Here is an 18,206-nt window from a genome sequence, read left to right on the forward strand (position 1 = left end):
CCACACACTCAATATGTGTGTGAAATGAAAAGAATGTGTGTGAGCTACAGTGCAATTAAAATTGGAGGGACAGAGGCAATGTAGTACTGAATAACAGCACACTGCCACGCTGCCCCCCAAGGCCCTCAATGTCTAATGTGTAAATAAAATTGAGGGGCAGGTAGCAGTGAGCAGATAAGTGAGGTCACATCAGCAGCGCCACCCACCATCCACTGAGTGACACCTGCCCCCCAAAGCCCTGTGTGTACTGTACTGTGTCATGAAATGTGTCATTGTAAGGGGGGAAAAAAGGGGAGGAGTGGGACATCACGCATCACAGCGAGCAGAGCCAGGTAGGTGGCCCTACTCACTGTAGCATGGGCCCCCCTCCCCCAGAACCCCCATGTGTAGTGTGATGTTTGACTGAGTGGGAGGAGGGGAAGGGTCAGGATAAGAAAGACCGAGAGGCAGAGAACTACCCCTCGGAGGAAGAGAGCCAGCTGGCGCTAGCTCACTAGGCACCCCGGTTTCCTACACCCGGCCGCGGCGCAGGGAAGGCCGGCCCAGGGCCCGAAGCGGCCAAGCCCCCAGGACACCACCGCGCTCCAGGCCGGCGCCCGCCCACACAGCTGACACAGCACAAAACATACACACCCACACGCACACAAGAGACAACAATTATCACACATACACATACTCACGGTTACAATACACATACTCACGATTACAATACAAACACACACACATACATACCAACACAAACACACTCACCCGCACAAACTTCACACACACCCATATATACGCAAACACAGTGGTCCTGGGTCCAGAACCAACCAGCCCTATGTGGTTGTCCCCCTACTTGAGTGCCCCACCCCTCCTCCCGGGAGGCATCAAGAATCCTGGAATGCCAGACAGACACCCCGGCGCGCCCCAGACCCCCATCACCCGGCGGTGCGCCCAGGGGGGCACAGACCCCTCCAGCGCAGGGAGGAGCCCAAACGGGGGACGGGCGACCCCAGGCGCCAAGGCCCCAGACCCCACACCCCGGCCCACACAGAGGAGGCCAGCCCCCCGGACGGGGCCAGCACCCACCCCCACGGGTCCCCAGGTCCCCACCCCAAGACCGTGAGCGCACACATCCAGGCCCCCCACCATCAACAACAGGGCCCGCACACAGAAACCGCAGAGCGTCAGCCCCCATCTCCAGTCCAAGAGCCATCAGACATCCAAATCCCCCAGCCCACCCCCAGCCACCTGCTGGGTACACCACAAGACAAGACTACAGCCGGTTACCCCCATCACGTGATGGAGCTGATCAGTGGGGACCAGAGGGATTCAAATGTAGTCAATTGATTTTTAGTGGTAGCAGACATTCTTTCCAGACTAATGTGGTCTAGAAGTAGGTTTCTGTAGTGAGTTATACATAAATCATTTTTTGATTTCCACTTCATGAGGATAGTTTTCTTGGCGATGCATAAGGCAGTAAGAACTATAGGTGATATATTCGTTTCTATGTTTAATTCACTTATATCACCTAAAATGCACAGTTTTGGTGAGGCTTGGATATCACAATGGAACCATGTGGATAAGTCTTCACATATTGTCTGCCAAAATCTCTGAACTGGCATGCAAGACCATATAGCATGCATATAATTTTCAATATAATTACCTGTGCAGTTAGTGCATATATTTGTTTCTCTGAGGCCCATTTGGAACATTCTGTGCCCTGTATAATGTATTCTATGGAGAGTTTTGTATTGTATAAGTTGTAAATTTGGATTTTTAGTCATTTTAAAAGTATTTAGACATATCTGTGTCCAGAAATTTTCATCCGGGATGATGGAAAGATCTCTCTCCCATTTTGTAATTGGAAGGGATATTGAATCATTAATTTTTAATAATAATTTGTATATTTTTGATAACAGTTTAGGGGTATAGAGGTTTAGAAAGTCTGTTATCCACACAGGGATTTCTAGATTTAGATTACTTAGATTAAATCTTGCCTGTATGATGGACCTCAATTGGTGATATTCCAGAAATTTGCTACTGCTAATTTCATATTTTAAAATAAGATCTTCAAATGAAATAAAGGTCCCATCATGAATAACATGTTCTAAATTATTTATTCCTTTTTCTTGCCATTCTGAAAAATTCAGTACTGTCTTTTTCCGACATATATCGGGATTGTTCCAAATGGGTGTTAATTTACAAGGGATTAGTGAAGACTTAGCCATCTTTAAGAATTCCCACCAGGCTATCAGGGTGGTGCTTATTGTAAGGCTTTTAAAGCAATTGTAATGTTTAATGCTGGAGCTAATGAGAGGTAAGTCAGATATTTTCAATTTCCCACAGAGTGTTTGTTCCAGATCCAGCCATGGGCTGTCTGAGCGGTTTGATTTCATCCACCTTGAAACATACTGTAGTCTATTGGCTAAAAAATAGTGATAAAAATTTGGTAGTTCTAGACCACCGCTGCATTTTAGCTTTTGTAAAGTCTTCAAGCTTATTCTAGATGTTTTACTTTTCCATAAAAATTTAGAAATATATGAGTCTAGCGACTTAAACCAAGCAATAGAAGGTTTATTAGGGATCATTAAGAACAGATAATTTACTTTAGGCAGAATCATCATTTTTATTGTGGCAACTCTCCCCATGAGAGATATAGGTAGAGAGTTCCAACGTGTGAGATCGTCCTCTATTGTTTTTAGTAAAGGAATATGGTTCAGTCGTACCAGATCTAACAGCCTGGGAGAAAAATTTATACCTAGATATCTAATGTTGCCCGACTGTAGTGATGTAGGTATGATGTTCTGAAATTTACAATTCAGAGGCAAAACTGTTGATTTACTCCAATTAATGGAGTAATCTGATACAGATGAGAACTTATCTATAAGTGTGATTGTCTTTAGAAGAGCGGTTTGTGAGTTCCCGAGGAAAAGTAATACATCATCAGCATAAAGGCTTATTTTATGGTCTGTATTTTCTGTTTGGATTCCTTTGATGTTTACATTCTGTCTGATTTTTGCTGCTAGTGGCTCAATGAAGATGATAAACATTGAGGGAGAGAGTGGGCAACCTTGTCTAGTTCCCCTCTGCAGACTGAAGCTTTGTGAAATAAGATCATTTGTCCTAACCCGTGCATTTGGAGAGCTGTATAATGTTTCGATCCAGTTTATAAAGGATGGGCCAAATCCAAATTTATGTAGAACTGCTAACAAAAATTTCCAATTTACCCTGTCGAATGCTTTCTCTGCATCTAAAGAGACTACTATTTTTTCTAATTTGTTAATGGAACAGTAATCTATTATATTTATTAGTCGGCGTGTGTTATCGGCTGAGTGCCGGCCCTTGATAAAACCTGTTTGGTCCGAATGTATAATATATGGAGTGATTTTTTCTAATCTTCTTGCGAGAACTTTGCAAATAATTTTAAGGTCTACATTAATAAGAGAGATTGGGCGATAGCTAGATGGAAGTGTTGGGTCTTTGCCTGGTTTAAGAAGCAGGCTAATGTTGGCAGAGTTCATGTTTGGGGAGATTGTGTGGTTATTCTTGATTTGAGTCACCATTCTGAAAAAAGTAGGTTCTAACACAGGCCAAAATTCTTTATAGAATTCTGCTGGGAACCCGTCTGGGCCTGGGGCTTTATTATTTGGAAGGTGCTGTATTGCCTTATAGAATTCAGATGATGAAAACGGTGAATCAAGAGTTGTAATCTGATCCTCATTTAATTTAGGTAGATTTATATCATTAAGAAATTCTTCAATTTCAGCATCAGATGGATTAATCTGTGATGAGTATAAGGCTTCATAAAAGTCTTTAAAGGAGTTATTTATTTGTTGTGGGTCATGAGTAATATTACCGACCGAGTCTTTAATAGAGTGAATAGCTGTTTTTTCTTTATTCAGTTTTAACTGATTGGCCAGGAATTTTCCAGATTTATTTCCATGTTCAAAGTTTTCCAGACGCAACCTCTGCAACATAAATTGTGTCTTCTTATCAAGTATTTCATTTAGTTCCAATTTAAGTTTCCTCAGGCTGTTAATTATATTTTCTTGTGGTGATGCAGCATAGGCATTTTCTAAAGATTTAATTTTCTGTTCCAATTCTAATATAAGTGTTTTATATTATATATAAGGGAGGCCGTATATTAACACCCAGACCAACATCTCGTTAGCCTAATGAAACCTGTAAATCCAATTCAGAGGCTTTATAAGTATTTGGTAGGTACTATATAAGCGAGGCAGCAATAGTCTCTCAGGGGCTTTAGCCATGCTGCTCATTTTCTAAATGGACCGACCATTTTTCATGGAATGCTTGGTCGTCATATTTTCTCATCAACCAAACGTGGACGATTAGGCGCTTTAATCCATTTGCTTCATGTCTCGCTATGACATTCGGACATTTATGTCAACGGAACAGTAATACAGTAGAACAGTAAACAGTAGAAACGTGGAGAGTTGTGAGGCTTGTGATGTTTAACAAAAGGGGGCAAACATCTCCCAACTCAGATATAGCACAGGCTGGAGAGCGAAAGACAGAGTGAGTGAGAGAGATATTCCTGTAATAGAGGCGACCGCGGAGTATTTTGGCCCACGTCCAGCTCAGCATGTACGTTTTAGGTGCCACCACACTCAGCCTTGTTAAACCATCTTAATCAATTAAGAAACATGGAGGATCATCTTGGCTAAGCGATGTGTGTCCATTTCACACGTCTAACAGCATCTAATCCATGTCAAATGAAGTAAAATGTTCATTATCACAGTATTAATCTATTGACTATGTCAGGGGGTCCAGCTCTAGTTCTGGAGCTCTGTATTCCAGCCTGGACCTGGTGGGTTCCCTGCTCAAATATCCCTGATTGACCTCAGCTCTTGCTGTGTAGTCAGTTCAGTGGAACATTTTATTTTAGGTACTTTTGGGATGCCTGGACCTGAACTACAATACTTGGACACAAGTATTGGGACACCTACACTTCACACCCACATGAGTTTTGATGACATCCCATTCTAAATCCTTAGGCATTAACATTGGAGTTTGTCCCCATTTTCAGCTGTTACAGCTTCCACTCTCCTGGGAAGCTTTCTATTAGATTTTGGAGAGTGTCTGTGGGAATCTTCGCCTATTCATCCAGAAGAGCATTTGTGAGGTCAGACACTGATGTTGGATGAGAAGGTCTGGCTCACAAGCTCTGTTCTAGTTCATCCCAAAGATATTTAATGAGGTTGAGGTCAGGACTCAACACTCAACACAGGACACTCAAGTTCTTCCACACCAAATTCACCCAGTCATGCCTTTATGGATCTTGCTTTGTGTGCTGGGGCTCAGCCACACTGGAACAGAAGTGTACAACTGTCCAGTATGTCTTGGTAAGTATTACGATATCCCTTCACTGGAATTTATACTTAATACTAGCTGTTATTTTATTCAATGATATACAATACAGATTACAATACTGTTAGCTACCCTTGAAGATATTTTACTTAAGCAATAGAAGCCGAGAGGGAGTGTGTTATCACAAAATAACATCACGGCTGTGATTTGGCTGCCGTAGATCATCACAGTCATGATGTTATTGTTTATATGTTTGATAACACACGACCTCCAGTGTCTCTACTGCTTTCATACAGCAGTTAAATAAATACAGTAAGAAATGAATAAACTGGCCGTGAACGCGGCGTTTAATATGTTTTAATGTTCAGCCCCTTCCTCCAAATTATAGCTCCTTAACGAGCAGCTAGTTGCTATGTCAGAGTAACGAGCTCCGCCCACTCGCTGCACAGCCGTCAGTTCGTTCTCCAGCTCCACACAGACCAACTGACAGTTTAGCAATTTAGTGTAGACTCACCTGAAGAGTCTGACCAAATCAGGTGTCAGTCAAAACTTATAAGTGTTCATTTTCTGTTTCTTCTGCACAAAGTAAGAAGAAATAGGTTCAAATAGCTTGAGCATCTCCTATCGCAGTCGTTGCTTAGCAACGGCATCGCAGCGGAGTGACACAATGCGAAAAACCCGCGGTGACATATCAGCACGGTTAGGATACCTCTCAACCAGTCAGCTTGGCCTGAACTGTTGTGTGAAGTTTTCTGTTACACTGGTTTGAAAATACTGACCTAACCAAGCTGGAAAATAACACGCTAAATACAAGCTTGAATGCTATAGCAACCTCATAGTATCACCATAGCAACTACTTTATTATTAGCATTATTATATCAACCCAATTGAGTTCTCAAAAAACAATCAACTGTATTTTGTTGTAAACCGGGGGGCGTTATTGGTACACAAGTCCTTTCTAGTCTTTGGGAGCATCTAATTAACATTAATTGAAATCTATACATCTATACAGGGGTAATTTTATAAATGTCTTTGTATATAAGTGTCTGCAAAACAATTGGTGTAATATCATATTTATATTGAAAATAGTGATTGACTATATACACTCACTGAGCACTTTATTAAGTTCACCCATTGTCCATTGTATCAGTTCTACTTATCATATAGGAGGATATTTTGTAATTATAGACTGTACTTCATGTATATTTCTGCATAATTTGTTGGCCGCCTTTTACCCTGTTCTTTAAAGGTCAGGCCCCCCACAGGACCACCACAGGACCACCACAGAGCAGGTACTATTTGACTGGTGGATCATTCTCAGCATTGCAGTAACACTGATGTAATGGAGGTGTGTTAGTGTGTGTTGGGCTGGTACAAGTGGATCAGACACAGCAGTGCTGCTGGTGTTTTTAAATACTGTGTCCACTCACTGTCCACTCTATTAGACACTCCTACCTTGTCAGTCCACCTTGTCGGTGTAAAGTCAGACGATAGTTCATCTGCTGCTGTGTTGGTCATCCTCTAGTCCTGGTCACAGGACGCTGTTGGCTGGATATTTTTTATTGGTGGACTATTCTCAGTCCAGCAGTGACACTGAGGTGTTTAGAATCTGTGTGTGATCCACTTGTACCAGCACAACACACATTATCAGACCACCACCACGTCAGTTCTACTGCAGTGCTGAGAATGATCCACCACCCGAATAGTACCTGCTCTGTGAGAGTCCATGGGGGTCCAGACCACTGAAGATCAGGGTAAAAGGGGGTTAACAAGGTATGCAAGGAAACAGATAACTATAGGTCTACAAGTGCACCTATATGGTAAGTGAAGCTGATCAAATGGGCAGTGTGTGGCACCTACAAGTTAGGTGTACATGCTGAAGTGCTCAGTTAGTGTATATTAGGGGGCAGTTGTGGGCTGGAGGTTAGGGAACTGGCCCTGTGACCTGAAGGTTGCTGGTTCGATCCCCAGGGCCGACAGTCCATGACTGAGGTGTCCTTGAGCAAGACACCTAACCCCCAACTGCTCCACACGTGCTGTGGATAGGGCTGCCCTCCACTCCGGGTAAGTGTGCTCACTGCCCCCTAGTGTGTGTGTATTCACTAGTGTGTATGTGGTGTTTCACTTCACGAATGGGTTAAATGCGGAGGTGGAATTTCCACGTTTGTGGGATTAAAAAAGTATCACTTAATTTATATTGACATGAGCAAAACTACAGAAGCAAACATCAAATGGCAAGCCTGCCTCGGCTGATTGAATACATTTGGGATCAATAAATTAAACTAAGGATACGTGAAAATTGTCTGGTCTGCCATCCAATTCAGTCTCATCTATTTCACTGTCGCTTTTGGGATATTCATTAGTTATCTCTTTTTTGAGATTATAAACCGGCCTATTGAATAATGTCACACAACTACAACCATACTAATAAGCTACTTGTTATGATGTGATACATATAATGCAAGCCCAAGAGAGCTGGTTAGGAGATTTAGACAAAAGTCATCTATACAAAATATATTTTAGGCCACTAAATCCACTTTTATTCCAAGTTTTTTTATAAGTATTTTAGAAAATTATGCATCAATTTCATCCCACGTCAGTGTCTCTAATAACTATGTAGTTACACATGAATAACATATTCAACAACTATGTAACTGCTGATGATTTACTCTAAGTTACAGATGGATTACAGAAGTACAGCCTATGTAATTACACATGTGCATCTTCTACACAGACACTTTACTCCAGTGCAGTGTTAGTGATGCTTTAAAATAAGCGCACCGTTCCTGTGTAGTTGTTATGTAGTTACTGTGTAATAACGGAGCGGTAATATAGACACTGCTTTGAGTTTAACACATTTAATTAATATCATAAAAGTTACAGTTTAAGATGAGGGGACGTCTGCTGTTCTGCTACATTACAGACTGGTTTAAAGCTGAAACTGGTTACAGCGTCTCAGCACTAGCAACACAAATGCTGGCGAAATGTTAGGAAAGCTGGCAGATACAGTGTAAATAATGTCTTAATGTAAGTTATTATGTCCTTACTTTCACTGCTTCTTCTGAAAACAGCTGCTGTTCCAGTCTGATTACAAATGTACTTACATTTATGTTATTATCTTTGCGTAATCACATGAGGAAAACCTGAAGATGACACACATGTATAATTACATAGGCTGTACTTCTGTAATCCGTCTGCAACATTGGCAAAAGCATTAGAATTTACAGTGTTGTTCACACAGGAGTTCCATCGATTAAGCAGTGGATTGCAGAAATGACAAATACAGTACAGTTGGAGAAAATTAGGTTTATGCTGAAGGACAAACTTAAATTATATGACAAGATCTGGATCCCTTTAATATTATTCCTTAAAGGAGACTGAAATTAAACAAGACCTACTTTGTACCTCCACATCTTATAGGCAGCATTGCAATGCTTCTTAATAAAAATATTGCATCAAAAAAGAAGTTAGTGTTGTTGAATTTGTTGTTGACATATAATTACACAGTTATTAGAGACACTTAAATTGACCTGGTGCATCACTAGTGGGTTTTAAGGAAGGGAATGACCAAATTGTGCTGGTCTTCAACCCCCCAGTATATTCAAAGCTATAGACCCCTGCACTAAATGAACAAGTACATGCTGACTTTGGACTCACTGAAAGAATATGTGTTACTTTATTTCAAAATCACACATGATACCTGTAAGTCGAGAGTATTAACGGAAAATTGCGTCTACAAAACAGGAGCGGCTCCCATCTCCAAACAGTACGCGCCCAATATCAAAGAGACCAAGCATCTGATTGTTTTGGGGGTGCTGGTAATCGCCTGGATGTGGATGGGTGTTTCTGCATGTTTCTGGCACTGATTTGGACTGGAAAGGCCACTTGAGATGCCGCACTGTTCGCTACCAAAGCTAGTGGTCCAGCCACCTGGTGCCTTTGAGAAAAGATGTAATGAGGCATTTGTGAAATACATAGCAATACAAAATAAATAGCAGATTTAAAAAGCAATTTCAAAGAGGCGATCAATTTTGTACTGCGCTAGCAAAAGTGGTCAATGTGTTTGGAATTTAGACTTTGCACTGATTGCACAGTTTGAAAGAAAGCTTTAGACTTGGCAATGCCATTGTGTAAATGTTCTTCTCAATTCTTCCTTGATTCGGAGCATTGAAATGCAAGCTAGGGCTAAAATTGAATAATGTGTTGTGGTCTATGTTTCCTACACATCTTTCTGTTCTGAAGTGACAACAATTTCAGGCCCAGCATTTACCCTACGTCATTTCGTTTGTCATTACTGAGTGGAGTACATTTATGAGGTCCGTCCACCAGTTAACAAATCCAATAGGCAGTGCAGTAAACAAAAAAATATGATTATGCTCAAATGTAAAAATCCCATTGATTTCCAGTCGCAGTGATTTATGGCTGTAGTGCCTCATCTGCAGCACTGATGCGATGCGTTGCCCTCTCGCTCAGAGTTATCTGCTTACTCCAGCTACTCCATGCTTATTCGCTTAATTAAAATGCTATTTATTATTACTTAGTGCTAAGTCAAACGAGATTTCTATTGCCCTTTTAGTTTTCATTTAGTGAGCCAGTTAACAAATAATTACATTTGCTTTCGAGATAACAGCCTCTCTCTAATGATCACAGTGTTCTCAATCTTCATTACCTTTGCTTCAGAGACCAAATGACTAAATTACCGTAGGGGTCATACAGAAAATCCATTAGCAAAGAGGCTGTAACACTTCGCTTAAAAACATAGGCAAGCATCATAACAGGCCTGAATTGCCTTCATAAATCATACGGCGCAAAAGTCCCTACATAATCATACCTCTAACTGGGAGTGCATACAAACACAATGTGAACTTGGTCCCACTTTATATTAAGTGTCTCTAATAACTGCGTAGTTACACATGAATAACATCTGCTACAACATTTTAACTACTGATGACTTAGCCACTGTTACAGATGGATTACAGAACTTCAGCCTATGTAATTACACATGCGTATCAACTTATGGTCAATCAACAAAGACATTTTGGGTGTCTGATGTTTATTCTTTCACACATACACTGGAATTATGCAGCTAATGTAACTAAAAAGTAGTGGAAGCTTCCACCCTTCTGACTAGCACTGTGCAAATTACCTAATTTTATTTTATGTCTGGACATATGATTTGAAATTATCAAGCATTATTTCTTGAAATAATTACAATTCTCAGCCAGTGTCATAAGATCATTTCACTTGATTTTTCACTTAGAAAATGTAGCTAATAAGTAAAAAATTTAAATAGACTGAAGCATCTTATAATATTCATGTCACAAACTCAGAATTAGAAGTCTATGATTTGTAATATATGTCCTGTGTTTAAAAAAGGAAATCCTCTGATTTTACAAAAAATGTGACAACAGTCATTCAGATTGTCACGATTGGCTCCTCCCACTCCTCCATGTGCTTTTTGTTTACTTTTGATGTTGCATGTGCATTTGTTTTGGTTCAGCCCCCTTGTTGTCTGACTCCACCCCTGGTTGTTACCACCTGTTTCCCACCTGTCCCTCGTCTTGCCTCTGTTATATAAGCCCTGTGTTTGCCCTGGTCTGTGTTTGATATTTGATGTTTGTTGTTGTTTGTTTGGTTTGAAGTATTTGGATTTCTGTATTCTGTTTTTATCTCCTTAAGTCTTTCCCTCCATTTCTCCATGTTGGCTCTCTGACCATGGACTGTTCTGACCCTGATTTTGGATTTGCACTTAATAACTCTCGCTTGTCTCCGCACATGCGTCCGCCTCAACGCAAATTACCTGCCTTTGCTGAATAATTGCAAATACGCTTGATTCTGTGATTTCTGACATGTTTAATATCTATATTCATAAACTGGACAAAAGATTGTTTCAAAATGCTTGCTGCTGTAAACAGTAGTAGCCTACAAATGTACAAAGTTCAGGCTGGTTACTATGCGTGGTTTTAGCTATGCAGTGTAGATTGTTTTATTTTTTTTATACACACCTTAGCAGTGTTTTTTTTTTTTTCAGTTTTCTTGCTTGTGATTGTCGCTGTATGATGTATTGTTTATAAGAACGATTTCACAAAGCTATAACCTCCAATAGTCATCTAAATGTAACAAAATCAAGGCTTGAAGATGCTACACAATGAAGATTGTTTTCCCATTTTAATATGAAACAGCAATGTTTCTCAGTCATTTCTCTTGTTTGTTAGTGGAAATGCATGTTGTACTGACAACAATGGGATTCACATGGCTATAATCAGCAACAGCAGCAGCCACAAATATACTAGACTAAGGCTTTTGAGGTGGCTGCTACTTCTGTTTTAAGCAATGCAGTGTGGTTTTGTATACTTTATACAACTTGGCTGTTACTCAGTCTCTTGAGTGGCACTGTATGATGTACAGTTTATCTATAAAAATAGAATTCACATAGCTAAACGTTAGAAACCTGAACATTAGTAGCACCCTAAAATGAACACAATTCAGGCTTTAGAATCGCCATAACTTGTGTTTTTAGCTATACAACTGACTTTTTTGTGCATTTTTTTATAGACAATGTAGCAAGGTAGCCGTCTTCTTGCATGTGAAGGACGTTCTATGATATACTGCTATCTATACAAATGGACTTTTATAGATATAAACAACAGCAGCCATCTACAAGACTGTCTTTCTCCATTTGGCGTAAGTTGAACAGTGTAAATATAATTTTTTCCCCTGTTTTTATTATTTCTTTGACTCACTCAATGAACAGCTCTAACCTGGCCTGGCTTTAAGCAAGGCAGGCGTGAGGATTTATAGAGCAGGCTTTCCGTCATGTCAGGGCATCGTCTGGCCACGTGCGGACGTGCGGTTGTATTTCTGGATGTATGTTTATTCTCTCTGAGACAACAGAGTCATCAGTCACCGCTCTCAGAGGCTAATTTAGCGGAGGCCTTTTAAACGTTCCGATGTGGCTCGTGCCATTCATCAACGCTGGGCCAGCGTTGGCTCTCCGATACCAGAAGCCCTGATTACTGATCATCTGTCTCGCTGCGCCACACCGCAAACACAATACACAACACCTACTTATGAGATCAGCATTCAGCACTGGCCAGAGATACGGCTATGGTCCACTGACCAGAAGCAAGTGAAATAAACCTGCAGAGAAATTAGAAAGAGGCTGTGCATAAGCTTTTTACTTTAGGTCTGTACAAAAAACAAAAAAAAGACTGCACCAATTTTTCAATTATGGCATGTATGAAGCAGTTTCAGGTCATTTCCTTTGTTTCCATTCCCATAGTCATTTAACCCTTAGAAGTCACAGTAATCGCCAATGATAACAAACCACTTTTACATGAACTATTCCTCTCTAGTAGCTCGATGACGCAGCAGAAACCACTCTAGAAGTGTATGTTCTAAACATTCAGTCAGGACCATGTTTGTTGTTGCTAGAAGAAACGATGTTTTATTATAAGTACAGTCTTTTTTTGTGGAAAGAGAAACCTTTTGCCACATTTTTGGCATTTCTTGACATCAAAACAAAGAGAAAAATGTCAGAAGTGCAAACTTGGAACATATCAATACAAAATGTGACGTAATCATATATAACCATGTAATTACTCATATATAATTATGTAATTACATAGTAATTATCTTATAACGGTAAAGAAAACACAGTAATAGCTTCAGACTTCTAAGGGTTAATCAAAGTTAAACATTTTGAAAGATACAACCTTCACTCTGCATACTGACAATCGATGTAATCTAGAACCAGGCCCATTGCCTTTTTTTTGTAGGAAACCTCTGAAAGAACAACAGAAAAAACAAAGTACACTGCTTTCCATTCTGAGGCACCTCAACAACGACAGCTTGGCTGTTCCTCATATAAAACCAACTCTCACTACTACAGTCAGCCGGCACGTACTTACAGTACACAGTACGTGGGGCAGAACCTGACACTACAAACACATTTGTTTCTGGAGCCGGAACGTGAAGGAGGGAAATGGGTTTAAACCAACAACACATCTTCCATTTATTCGCTGCTTCTACGATCTTGCTGTATGAAAAAGAAATCCCTTGAAGACGTTCCCCTTAGAGAATCCACCCCAAAAGGCGAAAGAAGTAATGTACATGTAAACCTGTTCTCTAAATGACTGTGCAAGATTCTATGTTCTGGACTTGAAGAGTGCTTTGATAAAGATGAAGCGATGGTGAACGCTTCATTTCATGTGAAACTAAAGCCGGCTGTCGGATGAGAGGCTATGCAGAAAAAGATATTTTACACAGCAACAGTTGCGGTACCTCACAAGGCAATACGTCTGGCGAAAAATTAGTTTCTTTCCCTTTTTTTCTCAGAGAAAAGGGTGGTTCAGTGTTCTCAGCTGCTCAATTCATATTGATTTTTTTTCGTTACCCGAAGAAGCCATGAGTCATAGAAATATCTGACAAAACAGAAACATACAGATACTGATCAGAGAACACTGATACAGGGCAGCGGGGCTAGTCCGGCATTTTGATTTATCACCACAGAGATAGAATACCTCCCAATGTCTCTGCGAAATGAAAAAAAAAAAAAACAGAACCGTATTCCTGGACAGGAAAGCGGCCTGACACCCACTGCCCATTCTTCTCACTCGCCCGTGAGATCCTTTCTTTAGTCTTCTCAACCACATCCCAAGCCTAGGCTTGGCATTATGTTGTGGTATTAAATTCGAAGTGCATTGAAGGACATAAGTATCCAAAGCTTGTCCTTAGAGAATCTTATCACACCAGGCCATGACAACACCTTAGCGCCTTGTGTTTTTTTTATTTTTTTTGTTTGTTTTTTTTTTTTTTTATTTTTTGTTGGTTGATAATCTATGCCAGGATATCTTCTCCCACAGAACTGTTCCATATTTTGTCTTCCCACCCAACTCTTTCAAGTATCAGTGAGTCATTTGCACCCTCTCAATGATTGTTCTCTTCCATTATGTCCTCGATTGAGCGGCATTATCGTTAGGAACGAAACAAAAATCCGCGGCTAGGAGGAGAATATATTGCTGCTGTCGTTGTGGCCGTAGAGGTCAGCTAGCTTCTTGAACCGCGGCCCCCAGTCGCTCAGGTAGTCGTAACTCTGCTCCGAGTCCGTGCTGAGTGACTCCAGCGAGCTGAGTGACTCAGCCACTGAGCCGCTGCCCTCGAAGGCGTACGTCTGCAGGGAGTCATAAGGAGGAGCTGAAGGGTCCACATCCGCATCCTTCAGCCGATCCCATATAAAATCCCGGAAGATGCCATTGTCAGGCGTGATCTTGTATGGCGGTGGGCGTGAGCAGTAGAGTGTGGGCACCTCTGGTGTGACGTCCCGCCGAGCTTTGCTGTCTCTGGCCACGTTGAGGTTGCGCAGCGCGACCATGTCGAAAGCCTCGGTGTCCTCCTCCCCGCCACCCTCATCGTCGTAACGGACGATGTTCTCCCGCACGTCGCGATCTTCGTCCAGAATCAGAGGCTCTTTCTTTCGCCTCCGTACCGTCACGATCAACAGCACCAGCACTGGAGACACATAATGAAAGTGGTTAGAATTCAGAAGCATTACATGGTTCATTGCTGTCATGACAAAACCATGAAATGGAAGCTTTGTTTAAGAAGGAAAGAAAATGTTCTTAGCTTTAAATAACTGTAATGGAGTTAAATACCCAAGTAATTCTGCATAATATCTATTGATCAATTCACGATAAAATACTAATACAATGTAAAGGGGGGGGGGGCTGGTATTTCCAAGTATTGTAATAAATGGACAAATAAATACTAAACAAACTTTTGGGGTGTGAGGTTTTGATTTTAACCTAATTACTTTTTGGGCACTTTCATTCCACCCTGCTGAAAACACGCAGGTTTAGACCGTAGCATATAATGTGAACCCATTCCTTCGAGACTTTAGCTTGTCTTTGTTTAGATGGTAGCATATAATGTGAATCCGCTCCTTTGAGATCAGATACATCACAAGACTTTAGCTCGTCTTCGTCTAGGGAGTAGCATATAATGTGAACCTGATCCTTCATGATCAGATATAACACAAAACTTTAGCATGTCTTTTGTTTAGACAGTAGTATATAATGCAAACCCGTTCCTTTGAGATCAGATATAACACAAAACCTTAGCATTTCTTTTGTTTAGACAGTAGTATATAATGCAAACCCGTTCCTGAGATCAGATATAACACAAAACTTTAGCATGTCTTTTGTTTACACAGTAGTATATAATGCAAACTCACTCCTTTGAGATCAGATATAACACAAAACTTTAGCATGTCTTTTGTTTACACAGTAGTATATAATGCAAACCCGTTCCTTTGAGATCAGATATAACACAAAACTTTAGCATGTCTTTTGTTTACACAGTAGTATATAATGCAAACCCGTTCCTTTGAGATCGGATATAACACAAAACCTTAGCATGTCTTTTGTTTAGACAGTAGTATATAATGCAAACCCGTTCCTGAGATCAGATATAACACAAAACTTTAGCATGTCTTTTGTTTAGACAGTAGTATATAATGCAAACTCGCTCCTTTGAGATCAGATATAACACAAAACTTTAACATGTCTTTTGTTTAGACAGTAGTATATAATGCAAACTCGCTCCTTTGAGATCAGATATAACACAAAACCTTAGCATGTCTTTTGTTTAGACAGTAGTATATAATGCAAACCCGTTCCTGAGATCAGATATAACACAAAACTTTAGCATGTCTTTTGTTTAGACAGTAGTATATAATGCAAACTCGCTCCTTTGAGATCAGATATAACACAAAACCTTAGCATGTCTTTTGTTTAGACAGTAGTATATAATGCAAACTCGCTCCTTTGAGATCAGATATAACACAAAACTTTAACATGTCTTTTGTTTAGACAGTAGTATATAATGCAAACTCGCTCCTTTGAGATCAGATATAACACAAAACCTTAGCATGTCTTTTGTTTAGACAGTAGTATATAATGCAAACTCGCTCCTTTGAGATCAGATATAACACAAAACCTTAGCATGTCTTTTGTTTAGACAGTAGTATATAATGCAAACTCGCTCCTTTGAGATCAGATATAACACAAAACTTCAGCATGTCTTTTGTTTAGACAGTAGTATATAATGCAAACTCGCTCCTTTGAGATCAGATATAACACAAAACTTCAGCATGTCTTTTGTTTAGACAGTAGTATATAATGCAAACTCGCTCCTTTGAGATCAGATATAACACAAAACTTCAGCATGTCTTTTGTTTAGACAGTAGTATATAATGCAAACTCGCTCCTTTGAGATCAGATATAACACAAAACCTTAGCATGTCTTTTGTTTAGACAGTAGTATATAATGCAAACTCGCTCCTTTGAGATCAGATATAACACAAAACTTCAGCATGTCTTTTGTTTAGACAGTAGTATATAATGCAAACTCGCTCCTTTGAGATCAGATATAACACAAAACATCAGCATGTCTTTTGTTTAGACAGTAGTATATAATGCAAACTCGCTCCTTTGAGATCAGATATAACACAAAACCTTAGCATGTCTTTTGTTTAGACAGTAGTATATAATGCAAACTCGCTCCTTTGAGATCAGATATAACACAAAACTTCAGCATGTCTTTTGTTTAGACAGTAGTATATAATGCAAACTCATTCCTGAGATCAGATATAACACAAAACTTTAGCATGTCTTTTGTTTAGACAGTAGTATATAATGCAAACTCGCTCCTTTGAGATCAGATATAACACAAAACTTTAGCATGTCTTTTGTTTAGACAGTAGTATATAATGCAAACTCGCTCCTTTGAGATCAGATATAACACAAAACCTTAGCATGTCTTTTGTTTAGACAGTAGTATATAATGCAAACTCGCTCCTTTGAGATCAGATATAACACAAAACTTTAGCATGTCTTTTGTTTAGACAGTAGTATATAATGCAAACTCGCTCCTTTGAGATCAGATATAACACAAAACCTTAGCATGTCTTTTGTTTAGACAGTAGTATATAATGCAAACTCGCTCCTTTGAGATCAGATATAATGCAAGACCTCATGTCCTAAAAGCAGTACTCCACACCATTCACCGATATGCAGATCAAGTCTTCTTTTGACACTGTTAAGACATTTGCACTGCAAAGCTTTTGAATAATGCAAACCAGCTTTTATAAATCAGATACAACAAGTTATAAACCTACTTAGAAGTGATCAATGCAATGCAAATGTCAATTTTTTTCTCAAGCAAAATAATCCCTCACTAAGCCATGGGTCCACCGGCCTAAGAAAAGATATATCAGTTTGCATTGAAGCCCCAGTCATTAATGAATAAGAAGGTCAAAGCTTTTTACTGTATCAAAGTTAATTGAACATTATCATTCTTCAAAGAACACACCTCCTAATAAGTCATAGAGGACGGATCAGGGGCCTTTTAGCCTTTGAACCTTTTAAAAACAAAGCTCTTCAGAACTTTGTTCAGAAACGATAGCATATTTATGACTCTGAGATAAAGCAAGGAGTAAGTACAGAATCAGCGGGCATGCAGGAGATGGTATCTCTGCCATATTTATGACACCGCACCAAAATACTATCCAATTGGGTAATGTACCAGAGAGCATTTCCATTATTTCTGAGCTAGAATGCCATGTAGCACCTATAAGATAACTGCTATTATCTCTGCAGTTCAATTAAGCCAGATCAGGTACATTAGCTTTATCAATATATTCATCAGATTGGCCTGTAGCACCTTCAGCAGCACAGCTGAGAGATTGGGAGTAAGAGGTGTTTTATCATGTGGGATGCAGGGACAGAGCCTGTTACGGAGTTCATCTGATTTAATCTCCTTAATACATGCTTTAGTCAATTATCCGTAGAGTACTGTGCACTCTCCCACACGTACATACAAGTGAGGAAAAACAC

At 40.0% G+C, this 18,206-nt stretch overlaps 1 protein-coding gene across 2 annotated transcripts in view; it reads right to left on the bottom strand.

Annotated features, from left to right (window-relative positions):
• Window positions 1-12,733: 12,733 nt before the first annotated feature.
• The window catches only part of cdh7a (cadherin 7a), a 133,816-nt gene continuing 128,343 nt past the window's right edge, over window positions 12,734-18,206 (bottom strand). For both annotated transcript variants that reach the window (XM_017706002.2, XM_037531282.1), the window contains one exon: window positions 12,734-14,823. In XM_017706002.2, the coding sequence (XP_017561491.1) occupies window positions 14,315-14,823 (509 nt within the window). In that variant the 3' untranslated portion in view covers window positions 12,734-14,314. The remainder of the gene's footprint in view (window positions 14,824-18,206) is intronic.

Source organism: Pygocentrus nattereri, chromosome 19, assembly GCF_015220715.1.
Source record: "Pygocentrus nattereri isolate fPygNat1 chromosome 19, fPygNat1.pri, whole genome shotgun sequence".
In the NCBI taxonomy this organism is placed as follows: Eukaryota; Metazoa; Chordata; class Actinopteri; order Characiformes; family Serrasalmidae; genus Pygocentrus; species Pygocentrus nattereri.